We start from the raw sequence: 20,725 nt of genomic DNA, 5'->3' as shown, positions 1-20,725 counted from the left end.
TCGTCACAGAAGCCTAAGGTAATTAGCATATATGACGTCATCAAGCCTACAAGCTAATGGCGTTCCCTGCATAGTACTGAGGACTGCCTCCTGGATGCCTTTTGACAGCTCGCAACAGGACGTCAGGGGACGGTATGGCCGGGGTATTTCCTGGCGACGTGTCCCCGGCCGTTCGCCTGTAAGACCCCCCACACACAGATTTTGTTTTACGGCGAGACAGACATTATTTTGACGCTGTACTTCCCCATGCTACGCCTAGCTTCCACGCTAGCATTGCTAATGGACTGACTACTGAGAATGCTACTTGTTAGCTTAGCAACGCTCATACGTGGCTTGTGAATGTTAGTTTTTTTCTTTTTTTTACAGTCTAGTTCTTTTTTTAAGACGTTCTCACAATTACGTTTTATCAGACTGGCTTGTGTCATCCGCTTGTGTTTTTGTGGGCTAGTCGGCTATCGGATTAGCTTATTCTAGCTTCCATTGTTTATATAGCTGCCATCTGAACGACCCTTCACGTGGGGTGACCTCAACATGACCACATGATCCAGGTCGCAATAATAATGCGGGGGAGAGAGAAAACCAACATCCATTGATGTTCTCGCCACTAATGTGCAGCTAAATCAACGAAGATGTGTTGGTTTCAAATCTTCCTGATTGTCAGTCTTGTTGACTGGGTGAGATGTCAAGAGAGCCAACACATGACAACAGAGGAGATGAACACAATCAGGTCAGAGACTCATAATGTGCTTACAAAAGTTTGGAGATAGCGGCTTGTTTTATCGACCCACATTCTCTTTTTTTTCCAGGGATCGAATAGTTGAGATGTTTGATCATGCTTATGGAAGTTACATGGTAAGTAGAAATCACTCATTTCCGGTTTTTCTTTGAAACGGTTGTAGATGAAAGAAAAGCGACGTAAAGTCTCCTTTTAATCATCTGAGACTCTTTTGTGATTGCGTGCTGTACAAATAAATTTGACTGACATCACTCATGCCTGCTAAAAGCAGAATTTGAAATTAAACAAGCAACTGTCGTGCTTATCGGTGTGAGTGACAGGAGTAAAAAGCCGTTTTTGAGTCAACTAACTGATTACATGACCAAAGGGTTTTTGTAGATTAACACCCGTTCCATATTTTCTCCCGCGTTCCAGAAATACGCCTATCCGGCCGACGAGCTGATGCCCCTAAGCTGCAAAGGGAGAGTCCGAGGCCAGGAGCCTAACCGAGGCGACATTGACGAATCTTTGGGGAAGTACGTACGCAACATTTGGGTTATAATAATTAACAACAGAAATTGTAAGCTAGGATGAGGTCGTAACCTTCCCCCTTCCCCTTTTACAGGTTCTCGCTTACACTGATCGACACGCTCGATACCCTGGTGGTGAGTGCTCGCTTTCTTTGCCCTCTTTAGCCTCCCGAAAATAGGCTTCACTCGCATTTGTGAGCAGGTATTAAACAAGCTGGATGAGTTTGAAGATGGCGTGAGGAAAGCGGTGCAGGATGTACGCCTGGACAATGACGTGGTGGTATCGGTGTTTGAGACCAACATCAGAGTTTTGGGGTATTTACACGCAGTACAAAACAAGACCACAAAGAATCACACTTTCCCTGACTTGACTGAATTATTCCAGGGGCCTTTTAGGGGCCCATGTAATGGCTGACCTGCTCCGTCAGCGAGGGGGGAGGATGCAGTGGTATGAAGATGAGCTCCTCAACATGGCGACGGAGCTCGGCCATCGATTACTACCTGCCTTCAACACCTCAAGTGGCCTTCCTTACCCCAAGGTACTCCACATCCAAATTTTATTTTTTAGTTGACAGCACCTCACGGCTAAGTCATGTGACTCATCGTTGTGTCCAGGTGAATCTGCGTTACGGTGTCCAGAACCCACTTTCCCGTACGGGCACAGAGTCGGACACGTGCACAGCTTGCGCGGGAACGATGATCCTGGAATTTGCGGCCCTGAGCAGACTGTCAGGAGAGTCTGTGTTTGAGGTACTTTCCAAAAAACTGTCATGGAGCTAGGAAACAAAATGATGTCAAATACTTGACCATGCCTCCCAAAGGCAAACAGATAACTTCTTTAAATTCTCTCTTATGTTTTGAAATACTTCTTGTTGTTTTATAGGAATATGCCCGAAGAGCTCTGGATGTCCTCTGGGAGAGGCGGCAGAAAGGAAGTGACCTGGTGGGGACTGTCATCAATATCCACAATGGAGAATGGGTCAGACGGGGTGAGGAAATGTGAAATTCGATATATTGAACCGTTGATAAGTGATAACATGATTACATTCATCCAAAAAAAAAAAAAAACTTGCGTCCAGATACTTATTCATGTGCGTTTTGTTTGCAGACAGCGGAGTCGGTGCTGGCATCGACTCGTATTATGAATACTTAATGAAGGCCTACATTCTTCTGGGAGATGACGTTTTTCTGGAAAGGTTTAACATTGTAGGTCCTGCTTTGTAATTTTCGGTCCAATCTCTTTTTCGAGTAAAGTTCCCATTTTCAGTGTTATGTCTTTTCCCCTGCACAGCACTACAGTGCCATTATGAAGTACATCAGTCAGCCTCCCCTGCTGCTTAACGTGCACATGCACAACCCGACGGTGAGCGTGCGGAGCTGGATGGACTCGCTGCTGGCGTTTTTCCCCGGCTTACAGGTTTGTCCTTATTGTTCACGATTCACCGCTGTCGAAACATCAGCAGCTCTTCGTATCTTCACGCTCAGGTCTTGAGAGGAGATCTGAAACCGGCCATTGAAACCCATGAGATGCTCTACCAGGTCACCAAACAGCACAAATTTCTTCCAGAGGTCAAAATATAAATTAATTGGTTGGATTTTGTATTTTATCATTTATTTATTTTACTTTAAATGTAATTTAATGCATGTTAGAGTCTGTTTAATTCCATTTTGCAGTCGAGTTATTGTCACTTTTTTGCTGTAGGCTTTCACCACAGAATTCCGAGTTCACTGGGGCCAACACCTCCTGAGACCAGAGTTTGCAGAAAGCACCTACTACCTCTACAAGGTGACTAAAATTCAATAGAACACATTTACATTTCATTTCAAAGAACACTTTGAACCACTGATGGTAAAAGGACCTCTCGTGCAGGCCACCGGCGACCCCTATTACCTCAGAGTGGGCCAGTCCATCGTGGAAAAACTCAACGCTTATGCCCGAGTGCCTTGTGGGTTTGCTGCTGTGCAAGATGTCCGCACGGGGACGCACGAAGACAGGTACTAGCCCTTCCTTATCGGGAAAGCTTTGGTCCGCAGGTAAAAGCAAGAAATTCGACATAAAATGACTCACTATTTACAAACATTGTCATCTGCTGCCATCTTGTGACAGCTTAGTCACATGATAGGAAATATTTTTTGTATACCTAGCCACGACGTTAGTCCAAAGGTTTCTGTTTTGTCCGTAGGATGGACTCGTTCTTCCTGGCAGAGATGTTCAAATACTTATACCTGCTGTTCACGGAGAAGACGCAGCTTCCCATCGACATCGACAACTACATCTTCACCACAGAGGCCCACCTTCTGCCCGTGTCTCTATCCACTACACAGCCATCTTGTCTAGGCAACAAAACAGTCAGTTTGTTTCTATTGTTTGTGTTGGAACCCGATTGCGTGTCGACACTCATTTTTGTTGTCTAAGGAAACCGATGCTGAGGCCTACAAAGAAGATCTCTTCACACACACTTGCCCGAGCATGGACACGTTGTTCCCAAACAACCCTTCGTTTGCCAAAAGCATCCGGGACGGCTACAAGTACCTGACGGGGGTTGGGCGAGCTGTCCATCATTCACCTATCAGGTGCCACATTTTATTTGTGAATTTCAGGCCGTTTCTATTGTGATTTTTTTTCTTCTTTTTACCGTACAGACAAATTGAATTACCATTTCATGATAGTGGCATCGAGCCAGTGGAGTTCCTAAAAAGAATGGGCATTTCCCTCATGCCGCTGAATGATTTCAGTACAGGAGACAGCGGAAAAGTACGTCATGTGTTATTTTGTTTTGTCTGCGCACTTAAACGACGATATGGAAAAAAAAACTGAAGCACAAATCCACTTTTCCATTCGTTAAGGAGCATAAAGGAGTCTACCGGATGAAACTTGTAGCTGAGGTGAGACAAACGTTTGAGGAGGAGGAGGAAGTGGTGCCTCACGTGGTGCAGCTTATATCCCCTCCGTTTCTGGGGAGGACCGTGCTAACGGCGGGCCCGGCCAAGTTTGGGATGGACCTGACCAAGCGAGAGCACGGTGTAAGTTTCCCATGGCACAACCATACTTTGTTGACTATCACTTTTTACAACCACTGTTTTTCTTTTTGGACATACTCCTACGTGGCAGGTGAAGGGCAGCGTAGCGAAGGCGTCCCCTTACACAGCATGCGGCCCACTCGAGAATCCGGCTGAGCTGAAAGGCCACATCGCCCTGGCGCTGCGCGGCGACTGCATGTTTGGCGCTAAAGCACGCTGGCTGCAGGAGGCGGGCGCCATAGGAGTCATCTTCATCGGTGAGTGTCACAACCTCGGCACTTCAAAGTTCCTTCCCCTGAAGCTTTTGTCTTGTCGCTTAGACCACAGGGAGGGAAGCAACAGCGAGGAAACGCCGCTCTTCCAAATGGTCGGCGACGGCGGCCCCACCGACGACATCGCCTTGCCGCTGGTTTTCCTGTTCGGTCGCGAGGGCGCCGTGCTGGCCGCGGCCCTGCAGGAACATCAAAATGTCGACGTGCTGCTGCTGCCTCAAGAGAGGCAGCTGGGCCACGGTGAGACCAAAGGGAAAGAAAAGAAAATCCCAGAAAACAAGACGAGCCAGTTTGTCAGTATTCAACTGAGTGTGGCGCTGGAAGTATCGCTCGGTTTGCTCCCATTCAGCTATTTATATTACGAGGACAATTCTTGAATTGTTTGATCACAAACAACAGTCAATAACAATTGCTGCCTTTAAACTTTGGAGGTTTTTTTTTTTTTTTTAAATGATGTTAAAAATATTCCTGTAATTTATACTATTTGGATAAGGAAGGGGCTGCCTTCCTTTTGAAAATTATTTTTATAGGACTTTTATTGTAACTAATCATCCAATCATGTACTAAATAATGTATTTGTGTTGTTTCTCTGTCCAGGTAAAACAGACAAACCAGTTCTCAACATTAAACTCAGACTTTCCGAAGAGGAGGACCTACAGGAGGAGGAAGAGGAAGAGGAGGAGGATGAATCTGAATCCAGCAAGACCACGCTGGCGGTGCTTCTCGATGAAAGTGAGGATCTCAAATGAGATGAACATCCCGAGTAGCTTACGTTGCACTATATGGTGTGAATACGAGCCTTGCAGGTTCATGTGTAAGAACACAAAACCGTGACCGCACAAGCTTCGGAGAGCCAACGGCCGCACGCCCACAGTGAAAATGGAGCTTTAATCCTCTGTTTTGAGATGAGACTAAAGTAGGTCACTCCGGGCATAAGCTGTTCTCATAGTTTTAATATTCTGAGCTTGTTGCTGCCTGATTGAACCTCCTGCGTCGCTTTTGGTCGGCACCTACGACTGACTCGGACTTAACACGATACCTCACCTTTTGGGAGGATTCATGTAAGGTAGAAAAAAAAAAAGTTTTTAATCTAGATGTGCACCTTTTTACTCGAGGGTTAATGATAAGGAATGAATAGCTGCAATGTGAACGATTCAATACGTGAGGAGATGATTTGAGTTTGTATGCAACTTCAGGGAATTAGGGTATGAATATTTTATTTTCTGCAGTTGAGAATGGGTGCGTTGGGATATTTTTTTTTTTCATCACAATGCACAAGATTTCAGTCTCAACTTCTATGTTAAGACAATATAGCCAGAATTCTGTCTTCACTTTGTCACATTCCAAGAAAGGAAGAAACAGTCTTGTATTTTCAGGCAACAACGTTATTGTGCCAGTTTCAAAGTGTGCAATATTTATAGGACTTGAAATGATTTGCGTTAAAGTACGGATGAGTTACTATAAGATAGTTCTTGATGCTAGAATATGAAGAAAAAGAAAAGAAAATCACACGACTTAGACCATACAGCTGTTTTTTTCCCCCCCTTTGTTTGCACAGTGAAACCTTTCCATCATGCTGCTCATTTTCAATTTTTTGTTCACTCATCCTAATGATTGAATGCACCCTATTTTTGAGTTTATGAAGTAGGGGACTTGGACATTTATACCTCAGGACTGCTGTTCACACAGAAATGGATAGGATATGAATTTTCAATTGTATTTTCCTGTTTTTGTACGGCAGTCGTCAGTTTCCGAAGCTGTCACGCCATGAGTGGCTGAAATGTGCCCCGCCCAAAAAAAAAAAAAAGATAAAAGGCCCCTGTCTCAGAACAAAAGCATAATAAAAAAAATATAATTCCTTTTCCCCTCTCATTTATGCAGAATATCTGCTGTGTCACTCATGAATTTGACTTGTGATGATGAGGCACAGCAACCGGTTTGTTTCTGTCTTATCCTTCCTTGTATGATCAGTGATCACTTAAGGCCAAAAAGAAAAATTGGTTGCTGAATTATACCATGAAATGGGACATATAATTTTGCTGTGGTTTCTTAATATATAATGGATCCTTTTTTTTTTTTAATGTGTAAGCATTATTCATACACTATTTATGTGGCACATGGACAGTGCAATTCACATAACAAAAAAAATGCAATGTAGAATTTCAAAATTGCCTATCATAAATTATATAAAGACACCCTTCTGGCCTCTTCAGGCAAAGGGTAAACACACAGCAATTACAATTATGATGATGATGTTATCCAACCGGTTTGAGACGTCATCACGTTTCCGTTTGCTACACTTGTTTCCTCGTATGCGTGCCCCGCAAACTGCTGCCTTCAGGGGCTGAGAAACGGTCGAAATTACTAGAAACAACAGAAATATACAAAACATACATTGATATTCCATGTTATTTTTGCCTTTAACATACATTGATATTCCATGTTATTTTTACCTTTCCTGAATCTGACACTCTTTAAAATTAGTTGTCATTCGAAAATATATAACCTAAGAGGCAGTCCATTCAAATTCTATTCCACTAGATACATCATTGTAACAGGGTTGATTTAGAATTAACAAATCCATGAAATATAGTTTTATTTTAACATTTTACTTGCTGCGGCCGATTTTGGTTTTTTTAATATATTTTGTTTGGTGGTGTTTGGTGCGCATTCTTCCGTATGTCAACTACGTGGGCAGGTAACGCGTTAGTAATTTCTCAGGAGGGCCTGAAGGCATCACTCCTAAACGTCATAAACAAGCAGCCAACCTCACACTCCCCCCTCCCGCCCCCTTCCTTTCCTCCCCTGAAGCCCCGCTATCTTTAGCACTGTCGCGGATTACCGTGCACTGAGAGCAGGATCGACTACCTGCCCCATCGCTTCCCCCCTAGCCCCGAAGAGAGCTCCTCAAAACGAACTACACAGCGACATCAATCCCCACAAAGGATGGGGGAATGACAACGAAATTCCCGTCCGCGGTTCTCCGTTCCCGACAAGACTACCACCTCCAGCACCCGCGACGATGCTGCTGCTCTCCAGCCCGCGGAGCGAACGCCAACGCCGGGCCTCGACGTTGCTCCTTGCCGCGGTCGTGCTCTGCGTCTTTCGCGCTGCTGCAAGCCTGCCAGGTAAGAAGCATTTACCGACACGTTTTTGTGAAAAACATCCACTTCATTCGTGGACGGTGTTTTTATTTATTTAATTTTTAAACCAATTTGTCGCGTCGACGTGCGTCATCTGGGGGCATCTTTAATGGACGAACCTCCTGGCACCTGTCAGGCTGACAGCTTTGCGTCAAAATGGAGACGATTAAAAGGCCACACAAAAAACATGAACCCAAAGCTACTATTTTCTTGTCCGCACATCTCTGCGTTGTCGACGTGGTCGCTTTCCGTTTTCCTTTTTTTAATGCCGGTTGAGTGAGCAGGTGGAAAAACGCAACAAGTATTGACAAGTCATCGTTTCTTTCCGTGTTAGCATTTCCTCAAGTAAGTCTAAAACGAAATTACAACTCAATTATTATGTCGACAGTGTTTCATATCATAAAAATAAAGATCATAAAGCATCAACACCATCCATCTAGCATGTGCGCAATTAACAATTAAAAATTCATGCTCCTTAAAAGATCAAAACTTTATATACTTGTGTATGTATTTTAAAAGTGGCAAACGTGAAAAATTGGTGATGCTTGACTGTATTATTTTAATTTTTTTCCCTCGACCATCTAATGTGACAGTTTCATGGCATCAAAATAAACAGATCCCTATCTCCTTGCAGCTTTTAGAATTGCATGGCAGGCCTGCTCAAGTGCCCTTCCGGGGCTTTATATTGCCCACTGCAGTATACTTGAGCTGGTTTGTAACTGATGGCGCCGATGCCAGATAATCTGCTCCTAACTCGTTCAACACGATAACCATGTGAGAGCTGCAACAGCTGGACAGTCCGACGTCATCTCTCGAGCTCCACCTGCTCCCTCCCTGCACAGAAAGAACACGTTTACATCAATGTGAATCGGCACCTTTGTATTTATTCAAACGTATCAACGTCTACCCGAAGGTTGTGACGCAAAATATTTCATCCATTTTCAATGATTTTACCAAATGCGATGGTCACCGATGCTTTACCGGCAGATGTGTTTTCCTGTGAAACAAGCAATTGTGAAATGCATTGCATGACACGTCATCATGAATTATAAAGTGATATTGCACTTAATCTCTTCTGGATTTACCGGTAAATTCAACACAAACAAACACTTGAGGCTAATCTGTAATCATAGCTAGCCTAAATAACGCTAGTATAAATTGACGTGACACATACAGATTAGCACTTTACGCAAATGGTATGAGTCATAAAATCAACTTTGGGCATAAACGCACAATAATGAAGGTTACAGTAGGCGATTAATAGCTAATTAGTTGTATGGAGGGTTTTTTTTTTGTTGCAAATGACTCCTTCCATTGAGAATACGCATTCACGATGCCCCCTATGTGTCATAGATTCATAGCAAATGTGCCGATGATGTGGTTTTATCTCATCTTCTGCCCCGTGGCAGAATTAGTCGTCTGCGATTTAGTGGTGAATGGCAGACGAGAACAGTCAGGTGGAAAGCCACTTAAACTGTGTCGCTCGGGGACATGAAGACCACTGAGTCGATTACGGCCTCCGAATGAGTCACTTCTTTTGTGTTTATAGAGATTTAGTGCTACGTTTAAAAAAAAAAAAAAAAAAAAATAGCCATGTGCGCTGCGGGCTCTCCAGAAAATATGAATTTACAATCATAGCGGTCATATTAACCCAGCTGCCGCCTAATTGCTAGTTAATAGTATCGCAGATTTGACCCAGAATTATCGTCCCATTTTTTTTTAACTCATTATTTTCACACTATCTCTACAGATTTCCAAATCACACTAAATGTGTGAGGGATTACCGACAGATCAGTACCCATGGCTAAAAGCAAGCAGGAAATACTCATCAATACTATTGATCTGCCTCATTGTGGTGTTGCAACTGAGAAGTCTAAAGGAAAAAAAAAAAATGGTGGGCGAGCCAAGGATTCCCATTAATCCCACTTCTTTATCCCTCACCTTGCTTTCTAGTTTCTACCCATCAAAGTGTGTTTGGCCATGAGAAAGTCATGATGTCACCAAATGGTGTAGATCAGTCAGTCAAAAAATAAAAACTGAACATCATGACCAATGATGTTTATGAAAATAATATTGCAAGTCACTGTAACATCATGCATTAGCATTGCGCATAAATATAGGAAAATTGTATTCAAAAGTGAAATACAACTGAACTGTGCTGTCATTCTTTTGCTTACCACTAGGGTGAGCCCAAGTCCCCCTAATTGTACCACTTTGAACTTGTTAAACTATGTTGAGGATTAATTTTTTCCACGACACCACATTCCAACAATAATGTCATTGTCATTGCAACTTAAAATATTTTCGTGACACCATCCTGCCAAGTGTTGACGGCTCACAGTGCACATGCCGAGACTGCCGGTCTATTTTTGACATCACAGACGATTGCTTTTAGAAAGCAGACTGGTGGCTATAAAAAAAACAAATAGCCCCCAAAAAAATCATCAATAAAGCTGTCGCCCACCTTTTGTATAGTCACTCGTTAGCATTAGAAGAAGAAAAAAAAAGTATTTTCTCTCACAAGCAACCTGTGTATCTAAAACACCAATGAAAACATTCACCATATGGAGATAAAAAACAAATCATTTCTGATAATAAATCTGTAAAATCAGTTTTATATAAGAAGAATGAAGTCTTGATATGAACTAGGTCACCCAACGTATTCTTAGCCAACTGTGTAAACAAAAACCACCGACAGTAAACTCAATTCTTCCCCCCGTTTGCTCCCTGTAATTAATCAACAAATCAATCCAAGCAATCAATAGCTACACCCTTCCCCGATCGTCATCGTCACAGCAAAAAAAAAAAAAGAAAGTGATATCAAATCGTGAGATTCCCACTCGTGAGAGGTGGCAAGCAAATTAATCAGCTTGTTGCATCATCTGGCCCACAAGTCGTGGAAATAGAATGGAATAAATCAAGGCCACCTCCACGCCGCCATTGTGTAAGCCCTTTGTTCTGTCTGCTGCGGTGGGTGGGTGGGTGGAAGATGGTGGGGGGTGTTTGCTGCCTCTGCTGCTTTTGCTTTGCTTCACTCTAATGATAATGACACAGTAATTATCCCCTGTGCAATGGTTACACTTGTCTGACATAATAAACGACATGACAGTAACGACAAATCACTCACTTCAATGAATTTCAGGGTTCATTTATTTTCCTCCGGTTTTAAAGCAAACCGTTTTTTTATGTCACGTGTCGGTTAAATAAATGGAAAGTCACGCCCGTTTTCTACCAAGAGCGTCCGTGCCTTGCATTTTGCGCGATTCATTGAAGCAGCACGGGAAAGCGGTGCCGACGCAGCATCGGCGAACCGACGTAGATAAGACGTTCATTTTCCGCGATGGTTGTCACATTCTTCGGAAGCCATTTCTGAGAGGAGGAGGATGCTTTCTGGGGCGATTAGGCAACATTTTCCGCTATGTGGTTGAACACGACGAGGCGTGAAACTTGCTTTTTTTTAGGGCACATCACTTTTGAAGGGGTCATAATAGTGACGAAATCTCCGAAATGTAAATCACTCCCACGGAAATAAAAAAAAATCTGAAACTATGCTCATTTTGCATTTCAATTTGCAATAAAAAACATTAATGTGCTTAATACAGATCCTTGGTGTACACCAAATGTCATATATTATTCAGACGATAGAGGTATTATGGCACGCCGTCTTTCAATGCTTATCGTAACGAGCTCCCTGGGGAGAATTAAAGGCGTACGAGTTTTGCCAAGCGTGCTCCCGTTTTGTACGCTCGTGGGAAATAAACGGCGCGTGCACAAATCAAGCGCGGCCTGCCTACGAGAGCGCTTTACACTTGATGAGGACTCATTTCCTGGATGCCATCAGTGAGTGTGTCAGGAAATCTGCACAATAGGTGTATGCGACCCACTCAGCTTATTTCCTGCCCTAGCATGGCCTGCATTTGATGTGCCGGACAAAAATATAATGTCGTGTTTCGGGTGAAGCCGGGCAACAGCGGCAGATGTAGAAGTAGTCATTTCGCTCTCTTTCAACAAGGACTCTGGAGCGAGCGTTACATAATGTGTTTTTTTTTACACTATCGTAATCAGACATCATGCTGCGGAATGGCGTCCTTGTGTTTTTTTTTTTTTTGTCGAGTTTCCTCCATTTGCCAGGCTCTTAACCCCAACTCAACTCGAAAACAAACCTCTTGCATGTAATGAAGTCATTTATTTATTTATTTTTTTAACCAGGCTGTGTGAAAGTGTTTTTTTTTTTTTGCATACATGCAGAGCACAAGATGCAGATTTTCCTGGCACTCCGCTTTGCAGATTTTCACACTCACTGGCCTTTTCACCGCCTTCAATCTCTCACCATCTTCCCCACCTTCCTCCCCCGTAGCGATGCATGTGCAGTCAGTCTTTGCACACGTATGCTTGCTTTGCGTTTGTGTGAAGAATAAATTACCTGCACGCACGTGACTGTAATATGTTCCTTCACATTAACCTACGCGAACTGCTGACTGGCAGCGCTGAGATTAAAACCGCTTCATTACAACCTTGCAGGTGTTGAAGCAAAAAAAAAATAGATTCCACACTATGGAAATGGAAGTTTGTTCTACTAAGAGCTTTTTTATTTTCATCTTTGAAGATGTTTTGTTGTTAAATTGATGCTAGGTCGATGTTGTTTATCTTGTTGAGTGTTTGTGGTTTGAACAGCCTGAGGGATGAAAGCTTCTTTTCAACCTTTAAGTGCCGCCGTTGCGGCGTCCGTAATGACCCGGTGCGGCTGTCCAGAGAGCAGGACAGTGATGTCGTGGATGCACAAAGGTTCTAAAAACTCCACTTTGCGATTCATCTGGATAGGAACCACAACATTCGGATCATTCTTCCAGTTCTTCATCTGCAGTGTCAGCCAACTTATATATATTTTTTTTTTAACCAGCTTGATTAGAAGTTAAAACACACCCAAAAATAGCAGTATGACTCATCCCCAGCGTTTGGATCCTCGTACTCGATGCGACAAGCTCGAGAACATCTATTCTTTATCTGTTTTTATCAGCGTTTCTATTTGTACTCGTTTCTTTAAGAGGTCACGTCGTTGAAGGAAATCAACAGGGACAAGTGAAGACAAACCTCTCAGCAGCAGGAAGTAAGCCACAAGGGATAAAATTAAACATGATAGATGATGCAGGCTAAAATAATTGAGACGTTAATCAAAGTGCTAATGAGGAATAAGAGGCTGAACATGAGTCTTTTACGCCCGCAAAGCAAAAGCGAGTGAGAACATTGACACGTCGCTTCCAGGTGTTTAACCAAAAGCTATAAATATTTTTCATCTGTTGACTGCTTATACAAAACCGAACTGGCGGGGTGCAGAAGATTAAAAAAACAAAACAATCGATCAGAAAGAGCGGCTAGCGGTTAGCAGCTCCAGAGTTACACCTGCTCCAATGAAAACATAACCTCCTTGGAAAAGGTAATTGCTCTCAAGCGGATACTAATCAATCGACGGAAGGGCTAAATTAGCCCGGCTAATAAACAAAAGGCATGGCTCTTGTGCGTTGGCTCCATCTCACCACCGCAACCCCCCACTTCGGCGCATCTGCTCCTTTGATATCTCGTATCTTCCCTCGTATCGCAAGCCTTGTTGCCATGGAGGTCACTTGAATCTCTCCTACAGCCATCTCGAATCGTGACTAATACGCTCCCCTTACATAAATATCAGCCAAGTCGAGGAGAACGGATTGGAAGACTTGAATGATTCATCCCAAGGACAATCCTCCATCTTCATCTCATATCTTCATCTTGAGATGTATCAGCTTATACCTGACCTTGTTAATTGAATAATTGTGTGTCACTTTTTGTCCGTGTTTCCCTCAGCCGGCAGAACGTGCCCTCACCACATCGACTGTGCCAAAGAGGGACGCCACCTGTGCCGACCCGGATTCACCACCTGTGGCTCCTGCCTCGCTCCGCTGGTGGAGGACGAGACGGGTCGCTGCGTGACCAAAAGGAGATATCATCAACATGGTATGAAAACAAAAAAAAACACGGAATAAAATGCTAGCATGGGCAATTTTAGACTGGCTAACGGTTAGCTAGTTAACCTGAAACAGCCGACCACGCCCATTCTTTGGCGCACACGGCACTCACCAAGCCAGGCCCGCGATGTCTGCTATCCCAACTTCACTTACATGCAGAGCTTTCCCGTTTCTCAGTTCTAAGATTTTCAAGGAAGGAACTTTGCTGAGCTCCAGTCGTCTCAGGCAGACACACCTTAAAACAAACCTCATTAGCGCAGAAGCTAGACGAGTATACAAAGACCAATGGCTTGAATAAATATTTGTCCGTATCCAATTTATCTTCTTCTATGTACCGTATATATGCAGTTTAGATTTTAATATCCATTCTTTTTCACAGCAGCCATTTTGAAAGCAATTACTACTTTCCTTTTTAGCCAGACTCTTAAGGCGTCACAGAAACGGCAAATGACGAATTCGCTGCGACTCGGCTAATGTCGTATTAATTAGCAAATATTTTTAGCCAAGCTAAATAATAAGTTGTTTTCTTCCTTTGCCGCTGTGTCTTCTTCCGTGGCTGCACACGGCTCCCTTCCTCTCAGCCTAGCTGTCTCCCGTTCGATCGCCGATTGATTTTGGCCTCTCCCCCCTTCTAGCGTATCCATCTTGGCTTGATGGCTTTATTCCCTCGGTTTGTCACCGTCTCGTGTATCTCCTCTTCTCTCCTCTCTGCATCCCCGTGACGCCGTTCGCCCATCATCCATGTTTCTGACAAATATGGCGCAGTGTGATGTGATCCTCGTGAGGATTTATTTATTTATTTTTTAATCTGGCCCTGCTGCTGCTGCTGCTGCAGCAAACACGTGAGCCGCCCCCGCACTCTGGCGACTTAAATCGCTTTCAATGTCGTAGATCTCGCTCTCACTCGATTAAATCTAATGTCGTTTTCGAAAAGAGCCAGACTGCAGAAATAAATCTTTTTCTCCCAATGGGTGTAAATTGCAGAAATCGAAACGCGTCACCTATCACTTGCGTGTGTCTGTGTATGTTGTTCTCGTAAAGGTCTGTGTGTGCGTGCTTGAGGATTAATAATTCAGATGGCTCTGCGGCGGGGGAGCGTACAGTAGAAACTTGGCTCAATTTGTTGGCGGCAACTTTAGATAAAATGTCTGCCTCTGTATAAATGCCAGCGTTTTTTTCATGTGTCGGAAAATTAGAACGGGTTTTCGTATGGTTTACGTAACACTCTCGAATGACACGTATTTCTGCTTCCGCAACAAACACTAATCCACGGGAACAGATCGTGATGTAATGCATCCATCATAATTTACTCTACAAATATGCTTTACACTGACTGTCAAATCAAATAAAAATCATGCGACAGCTTTCATTATTTTTTTTCATTTCAATGTAACTTGATAAGCCCCGTTAATTGTGATTCATTAGTTTTTTTTTCTCCTTGGGGGGGCGCTAGAGGACTTTCAGGGAGGTGCAACAGGTTACGTAACTAAAAAGCTAAACACGTTAAAGCAGCAAAAGTAAGCTAGCAGTTTCCCTTAACATGGAGGTTATAATAATAATAATAATTGAGTCCCTATATTAATGAGTTCTTCTGTTGCCATTTTTGTTTGGTGTTCTGTGTGGCCAGGTAGGACAGCACTTAACAAAAGGTAAACCAAAGCGTTATTTGACATTTAGGAGTGGCCTTCCATCAGTAAACCATGCCTCCCAGCCTTGGTTGTTTTTTTTATTCTGTGTAGACAGTGAAGGTGTACAGGATGTGCCAAAGGCAGGGCTCGTCCGCATCACATCCTCGCAGTTGACCTTTAACACCCTTCCCTCACACATATGTGTTAAGTTGAGTTCAGATTCTAAATTGATGACATGTGGCTGTGTTACATCCACCGAATGAGCGCCACAGAGATGAAATTGATCGATATTTTGTTTTGTTTTTCTTGATGATTATAAAAAAAAAGAAAGAAGGAAAAAAGGAGAATTTAGTGACGATTTCCTGTAAGGCCTTATCAGTAGTCCCTCCCTTTGGTAAAAGCTAATGAAGTTAACATACAAGTCTGTGACCTTTTTTATCTCCTTATCTTTCCCATTGACCATTTGTCGACCTTTCATTAAAAGCGTCTGAAAAGAGCACGCCAATTATTAGAGATGTCTTCACAGTAGTACTGCCCTGTTTTTTTTTTTCCTGCTCTTTGACTACGTCTGTTCTCCTGTGTGTCCACAAGACGGCAGCAGAGTTCACATAGTGACAGTGCATACGTGCATAATGGCATTTTTTTCTCAATCATTCCCTTTAAAAAAAAGTTTTGTTCTAGAATTTTAATGACAGTATAATTTGTTTTGAAAGACTCATTTGTTGAAAATACGTATATTTTCAAATGTATTCTAAAAACAACGGAATTTGAGGTATTTCAAACCACTTCAAGTCGGTAAACTAATTTATTTATTTTTTCTTCCATTTATTGCTATAGCAAATACAGGAGAATTTAAGAGGCAATACAGGTGGAAGTGAGTGTTTTTTGAGTGGGAAAAGATAACAGCACACATGCGTGTCAGTGGCTCTCCTGTTGAGACGTTTACTGTTTGTTTGTAATAGCCAACGGACCCCCCCACCCCCTCTTCCCCCCTATAGGCCAGTCTCGGGGGGGCTCATTATCAACCTGGTGACAAAACGATCTTACGTGACCGGAAGTGTGCGTACTCAAGTAGCGTGTGTCCTACGCGCAATCACAACTTTTTTATGTTAATAATCCACCCTGGATTAAATATGGGACCACATATTCACTTACTGCACATTTCATCTCGCGATCCCCTGAGCATCTGACAGTTTCTTTCCAAATTCCAAACGGGGTCATCGTACTTGACGTGGCTAACTCTGCATTCCAATCAAGTGAGCACCCACGGAGCACCCAGCCACCTGCTAGGTACAGATGGCGTATCCCGCCTCTGCAGACACCTGCCGCGATGTGCGCTAAATGGCGAAGGGGGGTCGGGCTGGAACAAAGCCGGCGGTGAAAGTGCCGGTGTGTCACAGCGTACACATTAGCTCAGCCAGATGGTTGACCCTCTACAGGGGGAGAAAGTGATACTGTAATCATTAATGTAATGATATGTTTACGGGGTAACGGCACAATGCCCAAATTGAAGATCCTCTCCTGTTTTTTTTTTTTTTTTCTTAGGATTTAACGTTCTGCAACATTGAGAATATGATATATTGCAGGGTGACTTTATAGCAGGAACACTTTGATCGCCACCATTAGCTCCGCTTCGGTCTCTATTGTCAACGTAGCACATTTACTGAGCCAGGTTTTTGCTGATTGCTCCTGCCCCCTGCTGTGCTTCCTCCCCCGGCCACACACACACGCATGTATATGCTGGGATCTGGTTGCCCTGGAGACCCGTCCTGTACCGCAGGAATGTGGCTAACTGTCTGGCCTAAAGGGCTGTTAACATCAGTTTCGTATTGTCTCCTGCTTCCCACCAGTCAACAAACAAATAAGACAAGACCCACAGGCACACGCCTCGTCTTGTCGCTTTGATTTGGTCGAAGGACATTGGGGATTATAACATAAACCTGCCAATAATATATATGATCTTCTTGCCGGCGGGTCACATCATCGTCAATAGTGAACTAGCTTAAAGTCGCGCGGGCGTTGTCTTGTCATGTTGTCTTTTAGCTTCAACTTATTCAAATCTTGTCTTTTAGCGAAAGCGCCATTGTACCCAGACTTGGATGAAGAGATCGATTTCATCCACTCATACATTGAAAAACAGGAAGTGTCTGCGATCGAAGCACCCAAAACACATTTGAAACCTCCCGGTAAGAACTTTGATATCCGTTGGCTACATTTGTTTTCATTCTTGATTTTCTGACATCACCGTCCCGTGTTCCTCCATCACCTTCAGTCGCCGTCCTCTCAGCCAAAAGCGGAATCAAGATGGCCGCCTCCGAACAGGGGCAACTGGGCCGAGATGGCTCGTCCGCCCAAACCCGAAACGGCACCGCTGCAGGGTCCCGTCTCAGCAACGCGTCCACTCCCCAACCCACCCGAGGGGACGGTCGACGCGGCCCGCTCGTCCAGAACGCTCACAGGGACGACAAGATCATCATCAGTGAGTTTCATTCCTGGATGGCGTCGCTGAAGAAAAATCTGTGTCGCTAATGCTATATGTCAAATCTTTTTCTACTTCCAGTTGTCATCTCCTTGTTCGTGGCGATCGGCACCGTAGCATTGATCATGGCGACTGTCTGCTACGTCAAGTAAGCCACCGCGTGAATTTTTTTCATTCCCTTTAATTGATGCGTTACTAACTTGCACTGCTCCCCCCACAGGTTGCGTAAAGAATCACGTCTGGCTCAGAAGGTGGACTATCCCGCCTTCAGGGGTGCAGGTGTGACCGCCGCCACTGGTGCTGGTAAATCGGTACGTGACACACTCTCATTTATCGTTTCAATTCCTCTCCTGGCTTCTGCAAAAACACACGTGTCACATAACACCTTCTTGTCTGTAGATTGGGGATAAAACTCTCGCACAAAGTGCTCAAATGTACCACTATCAGCACCAAAAACAGCAGATGCTCTCCATTGGGAAGTATGTATTTTTTTTTCCTTATTTATTTTCTGATGTCTTCAGTTATATTATATAATGAAATCATTTTTTCCCCCCCCAGTCATAAACCGGAACAAAAAAACATGGACTTGGAGATCACCTCAGATGAAGAAGAGGCAGGAGACTTCACGGTGTACGAATGTCCTGGACTTGCTCCGGTGAGGATGCAGTCATTGTGTGGATGCTGATGGGGGGGGTGCAACAAAAAAATAAAACTCAATCATGTGCGCTCTCCTCCACAGACCGGCGAGATGGAGGTGAAAAATCCTCTGTTTGACGACTCCACCATGCATTATCAGGGGAATCAAAAGTGAATGCTGAACACGCACACGTGCAAACACTCACACTTGCATGCAGACAAACGGAGGAAAACTGGCAGAAGACGAGACGATTAAAAAAAAAAAGTTGCATTGTCTCTCGCTTGTGGCCCTTTACTAATCCTTCCCTCGCCTTCTCCATGCCTCTCTCCTTCCTGCTTTTATGACCCTGGTGTAATTTTGGGTTCTTTGTGAATTTTAAGTCTTTTAACACAAAGACTCCTCCTTGAGTTGTTGCTTGTGAGCGTCCTGTCCTCAAATTAAATTTTAAACTCTTTACGTTGCAATATCTCTTTCCGTCATTTCTGCGACTGTGAGAAAATAGCAAGAGCATGTAGGAACACACACACACAGATACACACACACACACACACACACGCATAAGCAGAAAAACAGGTGCACTTCTCTGTTTTGTCATGCGTAGCTTGTGGCTAAACCACATTCTTAGCAGGAAATATTTAACATCCCATTGCTGAAATTTTAGCATCACCCTTGCTGATTTGATTTTTCATCATATGAGCTGCGCATAAAGATTTTAAGATCTAGAAATATATATATATATATATGTATATGTATATGTATATGTATATGTATATGTATATGTATATGTATATGTATATGTATATGTATATGTATATGTATATATATATATATATATATATATATATATATATGTATATATATATATATATATATATGTACATACTGTATATCCATATATATGTTATTATATATACATATATGTGTATATATATATATATATGTACATACTGTATATCCATATATATGTTATTATATATACATATATGTGTATATATAGACTTATATACGTACTTATACAGTATGTACGCATCCACATATGAAGTACTTGATGATGTCTGTTGCATGGTTTGAGCGTATTGTGCAATGCAAAAATCCTTCTGCCTCCTGCTTATGCAGCCTGTCAATAGAGGACGAATGTACAGTCCAAGTGACATTTGAATGATTTTTTTTCCTGGGGTGGAGAGTAGGAAAGATGGTAGTAGGGCTCTTTTTGAAGGGGGGGGGACAGACTATATTGATAGATGTATCGGTGGTCAATTTCACTATCTTGTGTTGTCCCGCTCTGTCATCTTGTCGGTCCCAAAGTGAATCTCCTGCTGCAAAAATGTACATAAAAGCGTGAAAGTGTTCACCTTTTATAGATATTTGTACATGCAGAACAAGGATCGGTAATAAAACTTTTTACCACGGCAGTATTACTACTCTCTTTGTTTGACGCATACTTAACATTTTGTGTTTATCTGTTTTTTTGTTTTGTTTGATTGAACGAGCTAGTCAGACAAGCGTCGCAATTGTAGAAAAATATAGTTGTGATTTTTTTTTTTTTTGGTGGGGCAGACTGCAAATATTTTTTCAAAAAAAAAGATTTTTATTACCATTATCGGTTGAGTTACAGTCCAACTAAACTTAGTTTTACACTTTAGTGTACAACAACCACAGTCTGTTTAGCTGAATGCTAACAAACAATGCAAAATGGTATAGACGGGCTGTTTCATGTTAGCATTATGCTGTCGAGTATTGCTGTCGACGAAGCTAAAAATGTCAGAGGCTGTAAGTCAAGTTAGCTCAAAGCGTCAACAATGATTGTAATCTGCTTGCTTGTGTTTAGTCTAAAAAAAAACAAAAAAAACGACGCATTATTTGAAATGTATGCTAGCAAACAGCCACTTCCTCTTAGCGCCACGTCCTCTTGTTTGATGTTTCGTCGGCTCCCGTCTCAAACTCTCCTCTTTGACTTGATTATGAGCTACCTGTCGAAAGGTTTGACTTTTTTTTTTTTAACCAAACCACATAGCTTTGTCCCCTAGCTTTATTTTAATACACTCGCATCTGAAGGAGCAGCACAATGTCCATTGAATTGAAACTGTTAAATCGAACGGATTCATGTCATTTCACTGTATTCCCTCAAGCAATACACACGCCGAGCGCATGTTGGTGGTGGGGGGCCGCAGAGTTAGCTGGTGGGGGGGCTACGTGTGTGGGGGCTCCGGTCCCCATTGAGTCGCATGCCGAGGGCTGTCAAGGCCCATTGTGCGCGTGGACAGTGGAAGGAAGGCAGCCATTGGTGGCGAGGTGAAAAGC

General features: G+C 43.1%; 2 protein-coding genes across 2 annotated transcripts; both read left to right on the top strand.

The window, feature by feature from the left end:
* The first annotated feature begins 18 nt into the window (after positions 1-18).
* si:ch211-282j22.3 (ER degradation-enhancing alpha-mannosidase-like protein 3) lies at positions 19-6,397 on the top strand. Its single transcript, XM_061292464.1, has 21 exons — positions 19-178; positions 493-727; positions 807-852; positions 1,151-1,251; positions 1,341-1,380; positions 1,448-1,560; positions 1,631-1,784; positions 1,861-1,995; positions 2,129-2,234; positions 2,354-2,451; positions 2,537-2,662; positions 2,731-2,814; positions 2,948-3,031; positions 3,116-3,240; positions 3,429-3,594; positions 3,662-3,819; positions 3,889-4,000; positions 4,093-4,269; positions 4,358-4,523; positions 4,587-4,778; positions 5,136-6,397. Exons 2-21 carry the CDS (start codon positions 630-632, stop codon positions 5,285-5,287), a joined length of 2,433 nt encoding a protein of 810 aa, XP_061148448.1. The 5' UTR covers positions 19-178; positions 493-629; the 3' UTR covers positions 5,288-6,397.
* Positions 6,398-7,329: 932 nt separating this feature from the next.
* Positions 7,330-19,836, top strand: npdc1a (neural proliferation, differentiation and control, 1a). The gene is made up of 9 exons (XM_061292463.1): positions 7,330-7,666; positions 13,520-13,669; positions 17,381-17,494; positions 17,581-17,787; positions 17,869-17,935; positions 18,008-18,098; positions 18,187-18,266; positions 18,346-18,442; positions 18,527-19,836. Exons 1-9 carry the CDS (start codon positions 7,561-7,563, stop codon positions 18,596-18,598), a joined length of 984 nt encoding a protein of 327 aa, XP_061148447.1. The 5' UTR covers positions 7,330-7,560; the 3' UTR covers positions 18,599-19,836.
* Positions 19,837-20,725: the final 889 nt, after the last annotated feature.

This window comes from Syngnathus typhle, linkage group LG12, assembly GCF_033458585.1.
Source record: "Syngnathus typhle isolate RoL2023-S1 ecotype Sweden linkage group LG12, RoL_Styp_1.0, whole genome shotgun sequence".
Lineage (NCBI taxonomy): Eukaryota > Metazoa > Chordata > Actinopteri > Syngnathiformes > Syngnathidae > Syngnathus > Syngnathus typhle.
This window is presented reverse-complemented; position numbering and strand designations above follow the sequence as displayed.